Source organism: Schistocerca piceifrons, chromosome 4 (assembly GCF_021461385.2).
Source record: "Schistocerca piceifrons isolate TAMUIC-IGC-003096 chromosome 4, iqSchPice1.1, whole genome shotgun sequence".
NCBI classification, from domain to species: domain Eukaryota; kingdom Metazoa; phylum Arthropoda; class Insecta; order Orthoptera; family Acrididae; genus Schistocerca; species Schistocerca piceifrons.
The window spans coordinates 74,868,817-74,893,636 of NC_060141.1; the positions used below are offsets into that span (position 1 = coordinate 74,868,817).

The window sequence follows — 24,820 nt, forward strand, 5'->3', positions numbered from 1 at the left end:
CCTTTATCGAAAGTGTGAGTTTCATTATGACTGATGTGACTTACCAAACGAAAGCGCTGGCACGTCGATAGACACACAAACAAGCACAAACATACACACAAAATTCAAGCTTTCACAACAAACTGTTGCCTCATCAGGAAAGAGGGAAGGAGAGGGAAAGACGAAAGGATGTGGGTTTTAAGGGAGAGGGTAAGGAGTCATTCCAATCCCGGGAGCGGAAAGACTTACCTTAGGAGGAAAAAAGGACGGGTATACACTCGCGCACACACACACACACATATCCATCCACACATATACAGACACATGCAGACATATTTAAAGACAAAGAGTTTGGGCAGAGATGTCAGTCGAGGCGGAAGTGCAGAGGCAAAGATGATGTTGAATGACAGGTGCGGTATGAGTGGCGGCAACTTGAAATTAGCGGAGATTGAGGCCTGGTGGATAACGGGAAGAGAGGATATATTGAAGAGCAAGTTCCCATCTCCGGAGTTCGGATAGGTTGGTGTTAGTGGGAAGTAACCAGATAACCCGGACGGTGTAACACTGTGCCAAGATGTGCTGGCCGTGCACCAAGGCATGTTTAGCCACAGGGTGATCCTCATTACCAACAAACACTGTCTGCCTGTGTCCATTCATGCGAATGGACAGTTTGTTGCTGGTCATTCCCACATAGAATGCGTCACAGTGTAGGCAGGTCAGCTGGTAGATCACGTGGGTGCTTTCACACGTGGCTCTGCCTTTGATCGTGTACACCTTCCGGGTTACAGGACTGGAGTAGGTGGTGGTGGGAGGGTGCATGGGACAGGTTTTACACCGGGGGCGGTTACAAGGGTAGGAGCCAGAGGGTAGGGAAGGTGGTTTGGCACAGTGTTACACCGTCCGGGTTATCTGGATACTTCCCACTAACACCAACCTATCCGAACTCCGGAGATGGGAACTTGCTCTTCAATATATCCTCTCTTCCCGTTATCCACCAGGCCACAATCTCCGCTAATTTCAAGTTGCCGCCACTCATACCTCACCTGTCATTCAACAACATCTTTGCCTCTGCACTTCTGCCTCGACTGACATCTCTGCCCAAACTCTTTGTCTTTAAATATGTCTGCTTGTGTCTGTATATGTGTGGATGGATATATGTGTGTGTGTGCGTGTGTGTGCGCGAGTGTATACCTGTCCTTTTTCCCCCTAAGGTAAGTCTTTCCACTCCCGGGATTGGAATGACTCCTTACCCTCTCCCTTAAAACCCACATCCTTTCGTCTTTCCCTCTCCTTCCCTCTTTCCTGATGAGGCAACAGTTTGTTGCGAAAGCTTGAATTTTGTGTGTATGTTTGTGTGTCTGTCGACCTGCCAGCACTTTCATTTGGTAAGTCACATCATCTTAGGAAAAATATATCTGAAAACAAAGATGATGTGACTTACCAAATGAAAGTGCTGGCAGGTCGACAGACACACAAACATACACACAAAATTCAAGCTTTCGCAACAAACTGTTGCCTCATCAGGAAAGAGGGAAGGAGAGGGAAAGACGAAAGGATGTGGGTTTTAAGGGAGAGGGTAAGGAGTCATTCCAATCCCAGGAGCGGAAAGACTTACCTTAGGGGGAAAAAAGGACGGGTATACACTCGCGCGCGCGCGCGCACACACACGCGCGCGCGCACACACACACACACACACACACACACACACACACACACACACACACATATCCATCCACACATATCATTTTGTGTGTATGTTTGTGTGTCTGTCGACCTGCCAGCACTTACATTTGGTAAGTCACATCATATATATATAGTTTTTTATTTTCTGTCAAGGAAATAGCAAGTCAAAATCAAATTCTTATACATACAGTTATTACTCAATAGCATACACCTGTATCATCTGCTATGCGTATAGAGGCTGCTGTTGCAACATCGCTACTGCAGTACCACCAACCTAACTTGACATAATGCAAACCATTAAGTGCAATGTTTCATAGGGGCAGGTATAAATCACAACTTTCAGAGAACAGAACACTGCTCCATTTCAGTGCCCCCTGATTTCCAACATCCCTCTTTCCAATGTGTAGGGGCTCTACTGCACTACACTGTCACTCAGAGAAATACTGTGCACCTACATGTGTAGCTGCTAAGTTCACTACGACAATGCAGTCTGTTTAGGTTGACACTTTGCATCTTCCCACTGTCTGACATTATGTGTATTCAAGTTGCCTCCTGGTATATACTGTGACAGGCTGAGAGCAAGACTTATGCTCATGGTACCATGACCTGACTGCCTCTGAAAATCTCTCATTGTTAGAAAATAACAACTATGCAATCAGCTGTCTATCCCAGAAATGTCTTACAACATCACAGACCTCAATACTTTAATGAGCCACTGCTTCACTTTTACTCTTATTGAAGAGAGCACTAATGGCAATCTGACACTTGGACACCTCAGATGTCAGTGTCAATCCCAGTTGATGTGCTCAAGTGAGTTTCCTTTTCTTGTATCCATAACTAGCAGTGACACACTAAGCTGTTATAGACATAACCATCTCCTCCAATTCTCTTAATCAGCGTAATACAGAGAGAGACCAAGACAACTGGGAAACTTCTCTAATTACATTAACTGGTTGTCATTAATTATTCACAATAAAAACAAAGACTGATCTATAAAAAATAAAACATTGTATTTTATAAAACAAATGTGAAATGAGCCGCCGGCCGGTGTGGCCGTGCGGTTCTAGGCGCTTCAGTCTGGAACCGCGTGACCGCTACGGTCGCAGGTTCAAATCCTGCCTCGGGCATGGATGCGTGTGATGTCCTTAGGTTAGTTAGGTTTAAGTAGTTCTAAGTTCTAGGGGACTGATGACCTCAGAAGTAAAGTCCCATAGTGCTCAGAGCCATTTGAACCATTTGAAATGAGCTTGACAAACAAATATTAAATGACATGTTCAGATATTATACTGTCAGTAGATACAAACTGTCGTAACAAAGGAATTGAGCTTTAACTGCTTACATAATTATTTATAATGAGCACTTGTTTATACTACCATTACAAAATAATTTATACTTACTTGTACTCTGGAGCATCTACCTGATTGTACATTTCACAGTTTTCAAAAACTAAAAGAACATCTTTTATGAACTCTCTATCATTTTTATACACCATATTTTCAAGATTCTGCTTTATCAAGCCTAAATCCATAGGTTTCTTAATTATGGTGTGATAATCAGGAACCTGCATAAACAAATAAATAAATAAGCAAGCTAGTATATTTATAACATGTTAAGTAGTTTGGACAATTTAAGTAATATAATTTCTTGTTATTAGTATGCAGTGTATTTGCCCATCATATTAGATCACTTAGTAAGTCTCTTAAAAGAAAACTCAATATTCTGTGCTATTCTTGAAATATATTTTACTTCCTGTTTTTAAAGCAATGCTGCAAAGCAGTAGGACAGATATCAATACTGAAGACAGTTTGGAGAACAGTTAGAGAAAGGGTGCCATGGCATATCTTAATATACATGCCTGAAGTACACCGAGCACTCATCACCCCAATGCATTTCTTCTCATTATAACAACCAACCAAAAAAAGCAAACTGACATAAATAGTTACCATGTATGTAAACAATATTCTTGGTTTCATCCAACAAAAAGATATAAAAGTGTTATTAAAGCAGCTACAATTATAAACAAAATAAAATATTTTTGAGTAACTCTTCTCATAACCTGTCCTACACCACAGTAATGTTTTATAATGTCACCAAGATATGAACCTACCTCTGTTTTGCTCACTGGCAATCTGAATGGCCATGCTTCTTTATGATTTATCATGTTCTTTATTAACTTGTCCAATACAGGATAATTGAGCGGCAGGTCTGGATTAGCTTTAAGGGAATGTCTGCCACTCCGACGCGAGGGTAATGTGTCTTCACTGTGTGTGCTGTCTTCATCTGTCAAAATTCAAAATAATCACTTATTGTTTCAATTCTCAATATTTGTAAGTCAAAAATATCAGTATGTTCAACACTATTTATTAACTGAATAATTTATTTCCAATCCAGTAGAAACTCAATATAGCTATCACAATCTTAAGACAAAATTGCATTATTACTATTGTATCAAAGATATGTGCAGCAGAATGTTTAGAATACAATGACACCAAATTACTCTAAGTAGTAACGTATGTAATAAAAGAAAAAGCTGTAACAACACACATGCAACATGCAGTATCAGCACTGACGACTTTCACATTTCATGGCATTACTTAAGTTTTAAGCAATTCCACAATTTACACAACAAGCCTTAATGTCTATAATTTTGTGCATGGTAGTGGGTGGGAAGAGGGGGGGAGAGAGAGAGAGAGAGAGAGAGAGAGAGAGAGAGAGAGAGAGAGAGAGAGCGCAGAGGGAACCAAACAGCAAGGTCAATGGGTCCATGGGATTAGGGAAGCATGGGGAAGAAGGAAGTTGGCCATGCCCCTTCAAAGGAACTATCGTGGAAAACCTAAATCAGGATGACCGGATATGGGTGATGTTTTATACATACACGTACAATCCCAGTATGAGAACATACAATTACCACTCTCCATCACCCATCTCTCACCAGAAAGAATGACACACATTTGCGGTAATGAGTTGGTTGAAAATATACCTGAAGCAGCAGAAATAAATATGACAAAACATAAATTCAACAGTTTACTAGCAAGGCATTTCTCTTGAATCACTGAATATTCCTATGTCGTAAAACAAGTTGAACATAAGAAAGATAAAAAATAATCAGAATGATATACTAGAGCAATATTTCATCACTGAGTGTGAATTTGAAGTACTCTGACTTGCTGTGGATGCTGCTGGCAGCCCATGACTCATCACAGAAGAAATAATGGTGAAAATGATAAAAAAAGATTATGCTGTAGGCATCAAAAGAGTTTAACGCACCAAACGAAAGGTGATAATAGAAATCTGAGACAGAGTTACAATGTCAAGGAACCATGAAAGTACACTCTGAAGACGGAAGTGAATCACAAAGGAAATGGAAGCCAGCAACTGGAATATAAAATGGCTGGTTGTCTTGCGTGTCCATGAATATCTCGGCAAACAGCTAAATTAATGCATCAATAATTGGGTGTTAAAAATTTAAAACTTTGGAACAGATCTCACCATCGTATTACATATACACTCCTGTTCCTGTTTTCAAATGAAATATGTCTGCTGCCACAAAATGAACAGCGATTAACACAAAGTCTAAGAGTTAAATACAGGGGAGGTATTTCAGATCATTCGACAAGAAAAGTTCAGTACTTTGTAGTGCTGTTGTCCCAGCTGTGCTTACACAATTATATATTTCAACTTGTACAAGAATTAATTAATACTACACGGAAAAACTGAACAAACAGAAAAAGAGACTTATAACAAAGAATTGCACGAGAGGGAGGGAATAAAGGGTGGAAAAAAATGGAAACACCAAAAAGACAGCACATTACCATGCCGTAATAAATTATAGGAAACCCATTGGCATTCAAAACAGCATCCAATCATCTCGGAACGGACAGATGGAAGTCCTGTATGGTTTTCAAGGGGATCTTATACCATTCTTCCTGCAAAATATTTACAAGTTCAAGCAACAATGATGGAGATGGATAGTGATCATACACCCTTCCCTCCACAGTAGACCACAAAGGCACAATAATATTGAGATCAGGTGACTGTGGTAACCAGTAGAGATGCGACAATTCATCCTCGTGCTCACAAAACCTGTCCAAGCCTGTGACAACCGTATGAACAGGGGCCCTGTCCATTTTTGAACACAGCACAACTACTGGGGAACAAACATTCTACCATCGACGGACAGGGGGAACTAAGTGAACATAGCACTGTCTCGTGTGTGTATCTCTGTTTATTAGTCATCACAGCACACAGAGATTATCACAGATTCTGCGTCACCACCAGTGGATACTTGTGGAAAAATGCCAACTGAACTGGTGAGTTGTGATAAATTCCAATGACAGCCTACAAATACAAGGTGAGATCAAAAAGTAATGGGAATTTTTGTTTTTCTTAAAGAATCTTTATTTAGTCACCAACATCTACTTTGTCCCCTTCTACATAATCCCCCTTTGATATAACACACTTCTGTCAATGCTTTTTCCTATCTTCGAAGCACTTGTGGAACTCTCTTCTTGTTATGGTATTCAGCTCCTTCAGTGTTCCTATTTATATCTCATCTCATCAATGGTGGCAAAACAACATACTTTAATGGTTCTCTTCAGCCTCAGAAAAGGAAACAAGTCAAAGAGGGCCATGTCTGGTGAACATGGTGGTTGAGGCAACATTAACTGATTTGTTTTTGCAAAAAAAATAATAATAATAATAATAATAATAATAATAATAATAATAATAATAATATTATGCAATTTCCATGAGCGGTTTTGCTACAAGGATTTTCTTTGGAATGCTTCATGCAAATGGCACATAACCTCTTAACAGTATTCATTACCGACTGTGTGTCCATAAGGCTGGAATTCATAATGCAGTGTCCCACTGTAATTTAAGAAAACAGTAAGAAGAACCTTCACATGTGAGTGCACTTGTTGAGTTTTTCTGGTCTTGGCTCTCCAAGTGGTTTCCATTGGGATGTTTGGGCCTTCGTTTCGTTGTCATACCTGTGGTGTCACCGCCAGACACCACACTTGCTAGGTGGAAGCCTTTAAATCGGCCGCGGTCCGGTAGTATACGTCGGACCCACGTGTCGCCACTGTCAGTGATTGCAGACCGAGCGCCACCACACGGCAGGTCTAGAGAGACTTACTAGCACTCGCCCCAGTTGTACAGCCGACTTAGCCAGAGATGGATCACTGACAACTACGCTCTCATTTGCCGAGACGATAGTTAGCATAGCCTTCAGCTACGTCATTTGCTACGACCTAGCAAGGCGCCATAGCCTTCGATACTGAGATTATAACATGTATCGTCAAGAGCGATGTACACCAATTGTGGATTAAAGTTAAGTATTATATCAACTACGTACTTTATTTGCTACTATTAGTTCCCTTAACTGTTCCAGACCTCGCGCCAGTCAGCGTGTAATTAAACACGTGCATTTCGGCCTCCTCTAGCAACACAGTGTTGGCTCTTCTGCCAACACTTCAATACCCATATATCCATATTTCATTGATTGGCGACTCCATGTTGTCTTGTGCACTACGACCAGATAACAGGTATACTTGAAAAAAGAGACAGCATTGGTCGTATATTTTTTACTATTGCAAAATCGATTTTCTGTCACTGAGTGACCATCTTCAGTGCTATATTGTATAACTTAAATTGGGATGCACTGTTGTCACTAAGCCTACGGCAATCACATAGACTCTTATCACATAGAATCTATGTGATTGCCGTAGGCTTAGTGAAAACAGTGAATCCCAATTTAAGTTATACAATATAGCACTGAAGATGGTCACTCAGTGACAGAAAATCGATTTTGCAATAGTAAAAAATATACGACCAATGCTGTCTCTTTTTTCAAGTATACCCATATTTCGTCACCTATTATAACTTCCTCTCAAAGTTCTGGGTAGCTGTCTCTTCATTTGCAATTTCTAAGCAATGTCTACGCAATGTCATTTTTTGTTAAAATTCAACAAGTTCGGTACAAACTTTGCCACTACTCGTTTAATGCTCAAAACATCTGAAAAAATTACTTGGTATGAGGCAAAGCATATTCCAACACCTTCAGCAACCTCTCTGGTGGTGATTCTGCGATTTTCCAAACACCTCTTTGCTCCTTCGACACTATTGTCAGTAATTAATGTGCAAGGGCATCCGGGCGGTCATCATCTTAAACGTCCTCTCAACCCTCTTTGAAATGTTTACACCACTCTTAAATTGTTATCTTACTCGTACAGATTTGCCAAATGCCACAGTCAACATTTCAAATGTGGTGCTGCATTTTATTCCATTTTCCAAGCAAAATTTAATGCACACTCACTGTGACATCTTTTTTGTAAGCAAAAATTTGCCAACTACTCTAAAACATATACATCATTTTCAACTGTAAACAACAAAAACTAAATATTAAAAACAGCTAAAAATGAAAACATACATCAGGAATGTGTGTACCAACAAAATAAAAAAAGTTTTAAAAATTGGTGTATGATGTCCAGGAAATTAAAATATTCCCTTTACTTTGTGATCACACCTCGTATGTCAAAATCAGTAGGAAGCCATGCACTTCATTAGCTAACATTGCACTATTTAAGCTGGCAGTGGAAGTATTCAAGTCATGGCTGTTTACATCAGATGAAATTTGGAACTCTAATACATCTAACATCGTCTCTTTACTCGCGAGTAATACAGCAACGGTCTATACATTTGCATTTGTTTGTTCACTTACAACACCACGTATGTTTAGTTAGTAAGATTTCCATCCTCACCATTTAGTAAACAGTCAGCCTTTGCAGCTGTGACACCATAGTTACAAATAATTACATGTTTTCAACATGTGAAAGCTTTTATTGTACAATTAGTAATTCAAGAGAAGCAGATGAAAAAAAATGAAGAAACTGTTAGGGCCACATAAAGTGGATGACAGTAATTCACTTGTGGTATGTTACACAAAAATGGAAGTGAAAAGAAATAAACTAACTCCTTCGTTGAATTAAGGAGCAATTTTACACTTGGAACAGCAGGATAATTAATTGTGGTCTCTAGAGGACGTGATTTTGACATATTATGATGTACAGTAGTAGCAGTTACCCAAAGCACTGTCCTCTATCAACAACAGGTATGTACTGATTACACCACAATGTGATACAAACCTGATAACTTGGGAAAACAGCTACGGGAAAACGGGGCCCCAAAATTATGACTATAGTTTTCCTATGGTACAATGTTACGAATCAGCTGATCTACTATAATAAGTGTGGAAGTGTCAGCTAAAATCAGTTTGTTTTTGTAACCATTGTTTCACAAATATGGCAATTTTGTAGCTGTGGATAGACAGAGAAATGTGCTAACAAACATCCATTACAGAAACCAGCAGAAAAAACTGTCTGCATATACTCACACCCATATAAGAATGTAGACAACAGAAGACTGCTTCAGTGCCACACATGAAGGCAAGAAACAAGCGACAAATATGAAAACAATGTGGGTTTGTTTTTTGACTTTAAATAGCCAGTCAATTGCAAAATAGTTACCTAAAGTAGTATTGCTGTTTACAAATGCTAAAACGAATGTGTGATGCACAGAGGAAAAGAAGTACAAAATTGTGGTTAGCACTGGCTTCTGTATGATGGCAGTGCTCTTAGTCATACAGTCTTTAGCATTCAGCAATTTTTCACAAAAATGACAACTGTCTGGTGTTTACTCTACTCTCTGAGCCTGGGTCTCTTGTGACACATTTGTGTTCTCTACACTGTAAGGAGCAATATTTTCAAGACACAGAAGAGGTGGAATAAAGATTGTTTAAGTCAACATGTTGCTTACAATCTGACTTTGAAACCATTTGTATGAACTGCGTAATTTTGAGGCAAGTACATCAGATCCAATGAAAACTATTTCGAAAGTAATGCAATTAAATACTTCTATCTACTCTACTGCTCAACCCCCCCCCCCCTCCCCGACTCTGGAGGGAAACATTCCACGTAGGAAATATATATCTAAAAACAAAGATGATGTGACTTACCAAATGAAAGTGCTGGCAGGTCGACAGACACACAAACAAACACAAACACACACACAAAATTCAAGCTTTCGCAACAAACTGTTGCCTCATCAGGAAAGAGGGAAGGAGAGGGAAAGACGAAAGGATGTGAGTTTTAAGGGAGAGGGTAAGGAGTCATTCCAATCCCGGGAGCGGAAAGACTTACCTCAGGGGGAAAAAAGGACGGGTATACACTCGCGCACACACACACACACACACACACATATCCATCCACACATATACAGACACAAGCAGATGGCAGGTCAATCGAAAAACAAAAACACATACAAACACACAAAATTCTAGCTTTCGCAACCAATGGTTGCTTCGTCAGGAAAGAGGGAAGGAGAGGGAAAGACGAAAGGATGTGGGTTTTAAGGGAGAGGGAGAGGCCTTTACAAATGTCTGCTTGTGTCTGTATATGTGTGGATGGATGTGTGTGTGTGTGTGTGTGTGTGTGCGCGAGTGTATACCCGTCCTTTTTTCCCCCTGAGGTAAGTCTTTCCGCTCCCGGGATTGGAATGACTCCTTACCCTCTCCCTTAAAACCCACTTCCTTTCGTCTTCCCCTCTCCTTCCCTCTTTCCTGATGAGGCAACAGTTTGTTGCGAAAGCTTGAATTTTGTGTGTATGTTTGTGTTTGTTTGTGTGTCTATCGACCTGCCAGCGCTTTCGTTCGGTAAGTCACCTCATCTTTGATTTTATATATAATTTTTCCCACGTGGAATGTTTCCTTCTATTATATATATATGAACAGATGATGACTTTTGCACTAGAAGTAAAATACAAGCTACCTGTATAATTAGGTCAATATCACAGAGCCACAAAATTTTATAATTTTTTTCATTTATTGAGTATCCGGTCAGACTTTATTTACATTTAGTTTTCAACTGTGATTCATCAACTGCCAATAGCTCATTATTTGCAGAAATCTGAAAACAATTTCCACTATTAAAAAGTTTTTACTTCCTAATTATTTCCTACCACTTGAGTTTCCACTGTCCCAGGGTTTTCTCTCTTTAGGGTACATTTCCTTATCTTCTTTACCTGATTTTATCATTTTCTTTCCCCTCATCTTAACAAAAGAATTTTTTAAAGATGACTAAAGGACGCGTCATTTACGACGGCGGCCGAGTTTAGGTTCGTTCTACGCATCTGACGTCACAAAACATAGTCAATGAACAGAGAACAGCGTTGCCAGAACTCGACTGCAGTGCAGAGAATGGACGAGTGCCTTCAGTTTTAGAAACATTCAGTCATAAATGAAGCAATTGAACAAAAGCTATGTCTTAATAGCAGAATTTCTTTTACAGAAGGTTTGGAAAAAGCATTCTTTATACCAATTGCTTCATATTCTATTAATTAATTAAACCAAACAAGCAATAAGCCTCCTAATTCAGGCGATAGCAAGGAAAGGTGTTTGTATCATTCTCACTAACCGCTTTTTCGCAATAAAGAACAGCGGTAATTGTTTATTTCCTATTGTACTTCGACGAAACGTAATTCATAGTCATACCAACAGTGTTTGTCAGTATTTTGCGTCATCTGTTAAAATCCTCGAAGAAGTCTAGTGCCTGCCGAGCTCCGTTAGCGTTATGGTTAAAGTGTTTAGCTGATAAGCGAAAGATTCCGAGTTCAAACCTTGTTTGGTGCTTAATATTTTCTTTATTTAAAAACAATATCGAAGTGTCTTACTTCATGAATTTTATTCAGTTGAATGTAATTTTTTGAAATTTCTAGTGGCAACTGAAATCGAGCATACGGAAAGTATACGCTATGGACTTTTACCTCTGCAAACTCTTCAAAATTTCGTGCAATGGTTTACTACATTTAATGCTACATGCTACACAATAACTGCATTGAACATCGAAACAAAATTAAGTCATTTATGGGGGGAAGGTATCAGTCAAGATGATGCGTAAAAATCAAATTTTTGGACCAAATAGTTTTTGTGAAATCGAATGATAAGTGTGTCAAAGCAGTCGGAACACTGTGTGTCTGCACTGGCAAGCAGTGCAGTGCCGACAAAATCGCGCGGAATGCGGGGAACACGTCTCTGTAGCAGCGAAAGGCTTAATGCGGCCGTAGTGGCTTTACTTCATAAACTGCACGCTCCCCGATAAACGTAAGTTTGCTTGGCGCGTACAACTGGCAACGCAGCAATCTCCCACGTCTGGGCGGGCATGCGCAAACCGCCAAGATAAAAGAATTGAACTATAGTCAGAGAATCAATTTATGTTCACCTTTCTGCTCCTGTTATTTCTGTTTCAGTATGTGATATCAGATCAACTTTGATCACAATTATACTTAGCTGCAACTTTCTTTTCATAAAGTCATGACTGTTTAACACAGTCTCTGAGAAAATACAGATTATTAACATGGCAACCTGAAATACATGTAACAGTAAGTATTAGACGTTCTCTCACTATTTGAAAAGAGAAATGACCCAAGTCTAAGTTTACAAGAGATAGTAATGCACTATAGGAGCACTGATTTTATGTAAGGTTTCTGGAAATTACAGCAGGGGATACATATTGCTTTTGCAACAAAAGAGGGAAGACATGACGGACATATTTTTTGGTTGGGGTGTTCTATACCACACATCTGTTTTAAGTTTTAAGAGAGAAATAGGCTTATTTCTATACGAATAAACTGTCATAGTTCGCAATGCTATTATTTAAGCCTGTATCACAACAAGACAAATATTGATCAAAACAAACAATCTCTTGGGTACCTAACAGGCTATTTACCTATACATTATTTCTTAGACTGATTACTTGCTCAAATCGTTTGTTGGCATCTGACAAATTCAGAAATTAACAAGACTAAGTATGTATACAATATGGACCCTTAGACCCTTATACCCAATCTTCCGTCGACGAACTCTGTTTAATGTCGTATCAGAATCAGTTACCTTACATCTTCAATGTAACAAGACTTTTTATACACTGTGTATGCAATGTCATTATAGCGAATCAAATCAGTAGGAAGACTTATCACATTAATGGCAATGAATATCCCACCTATGGTAGTAAATAAAATCACATTTTTGTTGTGAGCATAGGAAAGACTGTTCACTACATTAAGCATAAATGAAATAAATTATTAAGGAAGGTCTACAAGGTTTCATCACAGTTAATAGGTACAGCTTAGGAACACATGGGACAACATACAGTAAGCCCAAATAGTGACCGGAAAGCTTGTGACAGGAAAAAAGAGAGAGAGACACAGAATAGCTCGAAAATACACACACCATCCCAGGAATCGCTCCGTAATCGTCGGGCAAACCTTGAGATCTTAGCCACAGCTGCAGTGGCACAGCAGCGCCGTTGCCTTATTGGCACTTGAGGCTGTACTGGCATAGCTCCATCTGTAGACCAATTAAGGGTCTTACAGACACATTCACACCACACATGCGAGCAACACAGATTGAAAATCTGTCACAGGCTACATTAGTTTCATAATATAATGCATACCACTCTTACAGCAAGTTAACTACTGTATTATATTAAGACCCAGTAATAGAATTTTAATCAATGACAGCTTTCCAGAAAGCAAAGATCTACAGCAATTATTTCAGTCATGTTCTTGCAAATATGACCCAAGAAAGACAGACTGCAAGATTTTCTACTAAGCCCAGCTAAATTTTGATGTATTTTGTTTTTATTAAAACTGTAATTTACTTATAAAACAAGTACTGCTGAATCATAGTAGTTACATTAAATCCCTTCAACAATTTTACAGAGCATGTACTAATATAAAAAATAATTATGTCAAATTACTCTACAAAAACGTGATGACTTTTCTCAGCTATTGCTGCAAAATACAGTTTAAATACTTTGTCAATGTTGATGTTAAATGACAAAAAATGATTATATGCTCCACAAAATAATTAAAAAGATAGATTTTCCAATCACCATATAAAATTACCACTAATATAATTAAGAAGCCAACATTAACACAATTATCTATTAATATAACAAACAGCAGTACTAGAAAGGAACTGTGAGAAGTTGATTACGAATGAGTATGTATTAGGAGGACTGTAAACAGAGTTTCTGAGCGGGCCGAGTATGTATAGGGTAGACTGATGAGTTTGATAAGGTACATAATAAATTACTTCCTGTCAAAAAACAATACTATTTCTCATCATAATCTCCGGTGATCTCAGTGCATATGACTCAATATGATTCAAACTTATTTACCCGCTTCCCCAGCTAGGAAAGAGGGTTGGCAATGAATTATTTCACAGTACAATTAGTGCACTTTCTTGCACACTAATCTTCCACTTCAACTCACAATGTCAACAGTTCAATATTGGTGTGTGATAAGATGTCACAGTTTTACTTATTCCCAAATATAAAATCAACATGAAACCATGTGATTGGGTGGGGGACAGTTCTCAAAAGATGTATATGTATTCACTTTACCCCTCAAGACACTTTCAACTTCATAAAAAGATTTGACAGCAAATTTGTCCCAAGTATGTAATGGTGCATCCATTTCATTTTATTTTATTTTTTTACACAGTAACATTGCTATCACAAGACTTTAAGATATTCTTCAAATTTTAGAAACATTATTTTAAAATGTCCTTCCCCAAGTGTTGCAGGCCCGGTGTCAATAAATGGAGAACCAATCACACACTAATGTATAGAATTTCACAGATGATATTATATATCTGTTCATATGAGATACCTATCATCTCCATAATCTCGTGAAACTTAATGTGATTGTCTTTATTATCATAATCAACTTATTTCTTCACAATGGACTTCAATAGAGCATCTGAGACATGCAAATCTACAGAACTCATATGACCACATGTACATTAATTTATCCTTTGACTTGAGGTAATAGTTACCAATGAACAACTGAATGTTGTTATGCATTTAAAAGTTCGAATCCGAGCATTACAAGGTCAATGTTGCTAAACAATCGTATCCTTAACTCTCTGCCTGTTCCTGTCCCTGCGCACTCTGTACGTGTTTAAGCCCACCTTAGATCCTTTCGTCAGGTGCTCTAGATGTATATATGACAAACATACACAACGCTTGTGTAATATTCTACAATATTTGTTATTTTACACGATAATGGCACAACATCCAAGAGCTGCTTTGTAAAGTAATAAATATTGTACAATATTACACCAGTGGTGCGTGTGTTGTGATGTGTCATGTTATGCAATTACCAGGAGATCTTTAGATTCATGTGCCACTTTCTTAAAGTTCCACACGCTTATATAAAGTAATAGTAACTGCTGAAACGCTATTTTCTAACATGGAGTATTTCAGTGGTCGGGAAAGTCTCTAATAAAAACAGCCAAATATCAGCAGCACAACGACCAAAATTTCTTTTCAGTGCCAGTTTTTTAAAATTTAAACTATATGGGCAGGTATATTGTTATTAAATCAATTAGGTTACACCTACACTGGCCTTTACTAAAAATGTCCTCGATCTGATTGAGGTACATTTGCTGAGGTCCACCCCTTCCAACTTTGCCATCAAGACTCGTACACCAGTTTCTTTTCCATCAAACAATGGAAAATCCAGGATGGAATGTAACAATACGAGGGAAGGAAAGTTGCTACTCACCATATCACTATCGAACACTACCTTTCCAGATGCCCTATGGATTCCAAATCAACAACCTCCTTCCTAGTCATCATGACCAACTATATCCTCACCCACAATTACTTCACCTTTGAAGGCATTACCTACAAACAAATCCGCAGTACGGCTATGGGCACCCACATGGCACCATCCTATGCTAACCTATTCGTGGGCCATCAAGAGGAATCCTTCCTAAAAACCCAGAATCCTAAACCCCTTACCTGGTTCAGATTCATTGACATCTTTGCTATCTGGATTGAAGGTGGGGACACCTTATTCACATTCCTCCAGAACCTCAACAACTTCTCCCCCATTTGCTTCACCTGCTCCTACTCAACCCAACAAGCCACTTTCCTAGATGTTGACCTCCGTCTCAGAGATGGCTACATCAGTACCTCCGTCCATATCAAACCTACTAACCACCAGCAATACTTCCACTTCGACAGCTGCCACCCGTTTCGTACCAAGAAGACCCTTCTGTACAGCCTAGCCACCCGTGATCGTCGCATCTGCAGTGACGAGCAGTCCCTCTCTAAATATACCGAGGGTCTCGCTGAAGCCTTCACTGACCGTAATTATCCTCTCATCCTTGTACAAAAACAAATCTCCCATGCCTTATCTTTCCAGTCTCCCACCATACCCAAAGACCCACAGCCCGGCCACATAGAAGCATTCCCCTCGTAACTCGGTACCATCCGGGACTGGGGCAACTGAATTACTTTCTCCACCAGGGTTTCGATTACCTCTCGTCGTGCCCTGAAATGAGAAATGTCCTACCCACTATCCTTCCCACCCCTTCTACCGTGGCATCCCGCCGTCTACTGAACCGACACAATATACTCGTCCATCCCTATACAACTCCTGCTCCCAATCCCTTACCTCATGGCTCATACCCCTGTAACAGACCTAAATGCAAGACCTGTCCCATACATCCTCCTACCACCACCTACTCCAGTCCGGTCACTAACATTACCTATCACATCAATGGCAGGGCTACCTGTGAAACCGGTCACGTGGTCTACAAGCTAAGCTGCAACCATTGTGCTGCATTCTATGTAGGCATGACAACCAATAAGCTGTCTGTCCACATGAATGGCCACTGACAAACTGTGGGCAAAAACAAGTGGACCACCCTGTAGCTGAACACACTGCCAAACATGATACCCCTCATCTGATTGACTGCTTTACAGCGTGTGCCACTGGATCCTTCCCACCAACACCAGCTTTTCTTAATTGTGCAGGTGGGAACTTTCCCTGCAATACATCCTACGTCCCTGTAACCCTCCTGGCCTCAACCCTCAGTCACTGTCCTCACCCACCCAGCCCCCTCCCTTTTCCCATTCCAGCACTACACAGCCGTCATTTCACCGCCACACCCAGTCTTTTAATTTCTTTTATTTTTGTTTCTCTCCTTTCTGCTACTTACCCCCTCCCCACTCCGCGCCTTCTCTCCTACCCTCCGTCTAAACTGCAACACTTCACTGTCCGCCACTCCCAACATACTATCTCTCCCCCTCCCCGCTCCAGCCTCCTCCTTACCCCCTCTCAGTCGCCACTCCCATCATGCACTGGTGCTGCTGCTGCTCGCAGTGTAGTTTCAGCTCTCTGAGACTGCAGATGTGCGTGCAAGTTGCACTTGCACGTGCGTGTGTGTTTATGTGTGTGTCTACTGCTGACAAAGGCCTTAATGGCCGAAATCTATGATTGTGTGAATCTCTTTACTGTGCCTATCGCGGCTCAGCATCTCCGCTGTATGGTGAGTAGCAACTTTCCTTCTCTCGTATAATTTCTTTTGCATAATGTTTATAACTACCAGTAACAAATAATCATGTGAGTTGTAGTGCCTTTGACACTTTCCTAGATAACAGACTGCAACTGTGAAGAATAGATAAATACATTAAATAAATACTCCTTTCAATTATCCTCTCTGCCTGTCAAAACAAACAATGTACCTTTCTAAGTACTAATTGCTACATATTTATTCCACAATGCTCCCTACAATTAACTTAAAAAAAAACTTTTCTTACAGTTTTAAGTCTTACCAAAAGTAAGTATAAGTTGTATAAAACTTGATGTAATACCTAAAACCTATAATATTATATTGTGACAATGACAGAGACACTAATGGGAGAAATGGCCCTGTATCAAACATCAATGTTGTTTCTAATAGTAGGCATGATTTCCCGTTCTCATCAATAAAAAGACTTCTCAATTTACTCCTGGCAGGGTTTATGCTTGAAATGATTGCTTACATGGATATGTAGACCTGAATAAGGGGAGGACAGGAGACACTAGCTTTTTCAGATAATTGTATGATTCAGGAATATTGTTCCAGGTTTTTAAAATCTACATATTTTCCTTCTCCAGGCCTTTCAGAGGAGACCGCTTGTGCTGTGAACTAAGGCAACATTTATTTTTCTTCCAATATTTTTTATATCAGCAAACAGGTATTCAAATTTTCTGCTCCACAACACCATGTTCTTAAAATCCAGCAATTGCATTTTCTGGTGTCTCTAGTAAGGGTGAAAAATTAATCCTGTTACAGCAGCTTTGAGAGTTTCCTGCTTTAACAAAAGTTAACATCGCTTTGATGTTTCCGATTTCCTGGAATCGGTTGACAAAACCTTTCCTCATATTCAAGTGTTGTTTCAAAACAGTTAAAGTCAGTATCATAATTATTTTCTTAGCAACATTTCAATTCCCTTGGAAGTGATATGTGTGTACATACACAAAAGGATTCTACTTTCACAAGCTTTTGGAGCCAGTGGCTCCCCCTTCTGGTTGAAGAGTTGAAGGGAAAGGAAGAGGGGTGAAGGAAAAGGACTGGAGAGGTTTAGGGAAATGGGTATAGTCTGCCTGTAAACTCAAGAGCGAGCAGCGCTTTTGGTGGGGGAAGTGGCCTTTCTCGGAAGAACCCTGCCACTGGCCTACAGGGGCCCCCAAAATCAGTTGCCCGTTACCTGTCTAGCGGTGTAGTTCGGCATGGTTTCTGTTCGTGGGATCTTAGTTGCCAGTGTCTGTCAGTTAGCTTTGTGTACTCCCTGATATACTTCAGTATCTGGCAGTGATGGATGATCACCCTGCATTGCATGAAAATGTGAGGATAGGAAGAAGAGGAGGTATTTGCGGAGTAATGAGCATTCGATCATCTCTAACGTTATCACAGCGTGTGTTAAGGAGGCGACACAAAAAGAACTCCAGGAGTTCTGCAAGGTTCGCAGGAGAGCTTCTGTAAAGTTTGGAAGGTAAGAGACGGATACTGGCAGAAGTAAAGCTGTGAGTACCGGGCGTGAGTCGTGCTTCGGTAGCTCAGATGGTAGAGCACTTGCCCGCGAAAGGCAAAGGTCCCGAGTTCGAGTCTCGGTCGGGCACACAGTTTTAATCTGCCAGGAAGTTTTACAAAAAGAACTGTTGGCTAATATTACCAATCCCAATTAAAGGGCTGCAGTTTATGCAAACGTCAGCCTCGCCACAATAGGACGCATAAGGAAGGAACGCGAAAACAAGCCGCAAAGGAAAACTAATAATTTAGGAAGGAAACCCATCGTTATAGACAGTTTCACGAAATCAGTCATTCAACAAACGATGGAGGACTTTCACATAAACCAAAAAATTGTGCCGACATTACAGAAATTACGTACTGCCGTGAAACAAAAAATACATTTTCCTTGGCAGAAAGATGTTTTACACAAGACATTGCGTGAAATGGGATTTACCTGGAAAAGATCTGTAAGTAAACGAAAGATTCTCGTAGAAAGAACTGATATAATTGACTGGCGATGTAAGTACCTGATCCAAGTGAGGAAATTAAGGGAGCTAGGCAGAAAATTCTTTTATATTGATGAAACTTGGGTGGACAACAACATTACTTACAGAAAATGTTGGCACGGCCCTGGCATTGATGGCATTATGGACAATGTTAGTGGAAGTAATAGGATTATAGTGGTCAATATTGGATCAAAAGATGGGTCCTTACCCAACGCACAGTTGATTTATAAAGCGGGATGTGCAACAGGAGACTACCATGGGAAAATGAACTACAAAAATTTTTCTAATTGGATATTGAATAAAGTAATTCCAAATCTGACACTGAACTGTGTTACTGTTATGGACAACGCTTCATATCACAACAAGGAGCACAACAAAGCTCGAACTAGGTCATCGAATAAAAGCTAAATGATTGAATGGTTATTAAAAAATAAGGGGGAAGCTGATTCGACAATGAGAAAAACAAAATTATTTGATTTAATTAAACAACATAAGCCAGAAGACAAAGTATTTGAAATAAATAAAATACTTGAAGTTCATGGACACACTGTGCTGCGACTTCCACCATACAACTGTGACTCAAATCCAATTGAAAATGGCGTGGGCAAAGCTCAAGAATTTCACCAGAGTAAGAAATATTCTTGGAGATATTTGCATGACAAAGTTGCTGCAGTTGGTGAAAGAAGGTATGTAGCCATTTTCTGAGCTTCCACTATTTATTCCGAACTAAATTTTGCCATAACTGAAAGAAAGCCTATACAAACACTTGTTCCAATTGTTACAGGTTTTGAAACGATAACTCAAGATGACTGGAGTGCATACTGCCTCCACATGGAGAAACTTGAAAGACAGTACTGGGTTAAGGATGGGATTATGGAAGACATAATAGACGCCATAGTTATTAATTTAGAAAGTGATGACGACAAGGTAATGACAGTGACAATGTTGATGATGACCTCTAAAATATGATGTATGTAAACAGGCAATTAACATTTAAAAAAAACAAAAAACCGTTATGTGTCCTTTCAAGCCTGACTCTGCTCATATGCTATAAAGTTTCTTTTGGTAGAAATGTACTACATGGTAGTACAAGTGTTAAACAGTTTTCCAAGAGAAATACAGCCAAATTTGATCCAAAGCGAGAAATACCATTATCACTAGTTGTACAAAATCATGAATAACTTGAGAACTTCATGGTAAAATCAATTAACTTTTCGCTAGTAGAACGTGATTCAATCACGTAAAACCTTTGATGCTTAGAGAACAGCAGTATTTGAATGTATTCTGTCACTAGAACTCTATCTCGGTTACCATTCACATGATCCTCAGACATATTGCTTAAAACATGTGGGCAATAGCTGTTCTAAACACTGCTGAAATTTCTTTCGAAACATGTACACCGATTCTGGACTTCTATGTAAAAAGCTAGACATACGAGGTGCGTTCGCATATTAATTTTCATTTTTTGATAAGAACTTAACTTGTTAATGTACAACAATGTTATCCTATTCAAAATATTCCCCAGTACATGCTATACACTTATGCCAGTGCTTTTTCCAATTCCCAAAACAATTTAGGAATGGTTTCCTCGGGATAGTTCATAGGTCTCTTAACTGTGCATTTTTAATCTCATCCATTCTTGTGAAACTGCTGTCCTTTAAGGCCTGCTTTGAAATGTTTATACCACTTGTATGCTCTTGGTTTACTCATAAGAGACTCACCAAAAGCAATATTTAACATTCCTAAAATTTTGATACATTTTATTCGATTCTTATAACGAAATTTAGTACAGATTATCTAATCTATTTTTATACAAAACAAATAATAGTTGATGCTACCAAAAAACATATAATGTTTTTGACAGCTGACAACAGGGTAAATACCCAATATGCAAAACATTGCACAGATACTTTTCAGATGTTTACAAAGACAATGACAAAAAAAGCAGTGCGAATCAAAATAAAACACACAAAATTATTAATTTCTGGTTACTTTTTAAACACTCTTCATGTTGCAAGAATTGTTAAGTTTCAATGCAGCCCTTCAAAGAAAACTTCTACCTTTTAGTAGAAACACAAAGTAAGAACAGGCCTTAAATTCTAGAGATTGATTGCACTGGTTTGTCTTATGAATAGAGGAACATACATTCACATGAATAGCCATTCGGTTCTATGTTTGTAGTAAAATCCCGACTTCCACACGGCGTCGCCACAGATTTGAAGCGCGCGCTGCGGCAGGGATGGTACTACATTGTGAAACAGCCTGTAGAAGCGCCCTGTGACGTAGCAGGGTAGGCAGAGTGGGGACTTGCTCGCTCACTCTTCAGTTTACCAACAGACTATACAGTTTAGGAAAGTCTCCAAGAACCCTGGGTCAGGGGACACTTACAGGATGGGATGAGGAGAATTAAATTTCACATGGTTCTCCTCCCAATCCCATGCCACTTGCCACTTTCCTTGATGTTGATCTCATCCTCATTGAAGGCTAACGAGACACACTTCCGCCAAACCCACTAACAAACAACAGTATTTACTTTTTGGGAAAAAAGTAAAAATAATATATAAAAAAGTAGTTGTCTCCTCTGGCCTGGGGTTCTGGATGACTTTTCTAACCTGTACCCCTTTCCCTAAACCTCTCCAGTTCTTTCCCTTCAAGCCTCTTTCTTCCCCTTCAATTCTTCCACCAGATGGAGGAGCCACTGGCTCCGAAAACTTGTGAAAGTCAAATCCTTCTCTGTGTGTGTGTGGCCCTGTCACTATTTGGTTAGTAGATTTTTTTTGTCTGTACATTTATATAATATTATCAATAATGGATTATTTTTTGTTATATGTATATGTGTGTGTGTGTGTGTGTGTGTGTGTGTGTGTGTGTGTGTGTGTGTGTGTGTGTGTGTGTGTGTGTGAGTGAGTGAGAGAGAGAGAGAGAGAGAGGGGGGGGGGGGTATATATTAGTCATAGCAAATACAAATGATAATCAAATAAGGCAACGTAATGCCAGTTTCCTTGTTCATGATCATACATCTATTGTTATCTCCTTGGTAGGTGGGAGAATGAGGTGAGGGTAAAACTGTAACAAGCACAATGTAATCATGGCAGTGACAGTAACATCCCACAAAATACAATACTCTGTGAACCAACTGTTATATGTAAACACAGAAATTCAGAAGGCCAAAGGAAAGAAAATGATTAAAAAATAAATTACCGACACTCTTAAATTAATGACATAGCACTTGTTATCTTTCTTGAGGAGGAGAAGAGAAAAGGGACAATATACACAAATGGAACAGGTAATGAACAATTTGGTAATCGAAGATAATAATTATAGCCATATTGCAAATACTACATTGAATGCAGTGTATGTGCTGCGTTCTTTCTTTTGCAGTCTTGTGATAAATAACTGAATTAATATTTTAAGGGAATGAGGAAAAAGATAAATGCATGTTATTTTGCAGTGGGGAGGGAGGGGTAGGGAAAGGGATCTACAATTAAATAAATATACAAAATAAAATGATACTGATTACTAACTATTGACTGTTACAACAGCCAAACAAAGTGCAAACTGACTCTCTAAACTGAATTGTGACAGACTGGTCAGTCATCTGTTGTGTTTCAGGAAGTAGAATAAATTAATGTTTAAGCTGCTTCTAATGCTTCCTTTCTAGTTTGTTGTATTTGCTTACTTAAGGGGGTGACCTATCTCAGAAGGCAGTAATGTTAACTCCACAATCCTACCAACTCTGTCAGATGAAATGACTGTCATGTGATCTAAAAAGATGGAATAAAGTAGAAACAAAGCTAATAAGAAAATAATAAGGCTACAAAACAACTATTCTGGGATATAATGAAATAATATAATGTATCTTAAAAATGTCATCTGGGTATCTTATGTGAATGAAGAGTCATTTTCACATATTTTGGACAAGAAGTGAAATGAAATCCAAGCAGCAGCAGCAGATCCTGTACTCTGCCACTATTTTCTTTTTGCACCATAACCATAAGTATATTTAATGATAATGAAAAGCATAGGAGGAGAATAGACAAACAAATGTCCAAGCTTTATATCAATTAAAAGTTCTCCTGTATATGACAGACAAAATTTGTATTATTGTACATGAATAAACAAGACTAACTTTTGCACTAATTATCTTTCGCACTCGTACTGGTGTGCAGAAGCATAAATAGAACAGCTGCAATGTCTTTTCTTGTTGATTAAAAAGTAATTCCACAGGACAATGTTCAGTGGGTTTTACAGAACAATTTTCCCAAATAGTCCATTAAAGAACAGAAGCAATGTACTTGCTTGTTTTAAAGTTAAGAGTGCCTACTTAATTTCTGATATTAGGTCTTCTAAAATAAAATCTCAATATATTCCTGACACATTTTCTGTTTGTGCAGGACTGTCCCTTCCACATGACTATATACGGTGTGGGTCAGGAGGAAAGGTACATGCTTTGACAGGTGATACTACTGGTGATTCTGAACAAAAAAAACTTCTAATAAACATATGCCCTTTTCTTAACCGTCTCCGTGTGAACCAGTGAAAACAGCTAGGAATGGAAAAGGTGCAGGTGATGGTAAATTAAGGTACTGTTATGTTATGGTTTGTTTAATTGTGTACGTTTCCTCACAAAATATGTTCAAACAGTCCACTGTCAACTTCAATGCACGTTGTTGCTGTTGTAGATAGGAGTTGTGTCGTCGATAGGAGCTCAGTTTTGCATTCCTTTACCTGGACACAAGCATGTAAAATACGAGTGAGAAGTTCCTCTCTAGTGTCCACTCTGCATTTTTAGATGTCGCTCTTCAGCCACCCCTGCAAACAGTAATCCAATGGGGTAAGATCTGGTGGCCTCGGTGGCCAAGCAATGACTGCACGGTGACTGATACGTTGTGTTGAGATACTGTGTCACTGGCTGTACGGAATGTGTAGGAGCTCCATCATTGCTGGTAGAACATATGAGCTCATGTTGCCAAAGGGATATCCTCCATGTATTCTGGTAACACATTTTGAAGAAACTCAAGATACCATGCCCCAGTAAGACAGTTATCTAAAACAATTGGGCCGATGAGTTGGTCATCAATAATACCACACCACACATTGACTGAGAAACTTCATTGAAAATTCGTTTCCACAGTAGTGTGCACTTGCACATACATGAGAGTTGCATGTGTTGTTGATTCTGTAGCGGTTAAATGCTGACTCATCAGTGAACAGAACACAGAATCATTCATTGGCAATTATCCACTAACAGAATTCTTGCTGGGCGGCAGCATATCCTTCATGCAGATGATGTATTCTCTGCCAATAAGGGATACAGACCATGCTCATTTACTGTGTGTATCACTCGTGTTTGTGAAACACTAAGTTGGACAGCAGTTCTTTGAGAGTTAGTAGCAGTATTACTTTCCACTACTTGAGGAATTTTCTCAACTTCATTAAGAGTTTGTTGTACAGAACATTAAGAGACAACATTTACGCTGGGAAGTGTACCAAGCTCACACAATCTGTGAAACTCCCTGCTATCTGACACCCTGCGATTCGGAAATCGTTGTTGGTATTCTTGCACAGCAGCTCTGAAATTCCCATTGGACAAACCATAGACAAACACTATGTCAGCACACTCTGCATGTGTGAAGATCCGTGGCATTTTCACTACACAAAACTGTATTCATTGTTCATGTAACAACACTGTAGTACCGTGCACTACGACAAGCACTGTCAGACTGAGACTCGAGATAAGCAATTG

The 24,820-nt window shown here is 39.3% G+C and overlaps 1 protein-coding gene across 1 annotated transcript in view; it reads right to left on the reverse strand.

The window, feature by feature from the left end:
• Positions 1–24,820, reverse strand: part of LOC124794804 (bromodomain adjacent to zinc finger domain protein 1A) — a 148,530-nt gene that overhangs the window by 12,155 nt on the left and 111,555 nt on the right. The window contains 3 exon segments of the mRNA XM_047258460.1: positions 3,060–3,223; positions 3,770–3,942; positions 12,947–13,063. Of these exon segments, the coding sequence (XP_047114416.1) occupies positions 3,060–3,223; positions 3,770–3,942; positions 12,947–13,063 (454 nt within the window).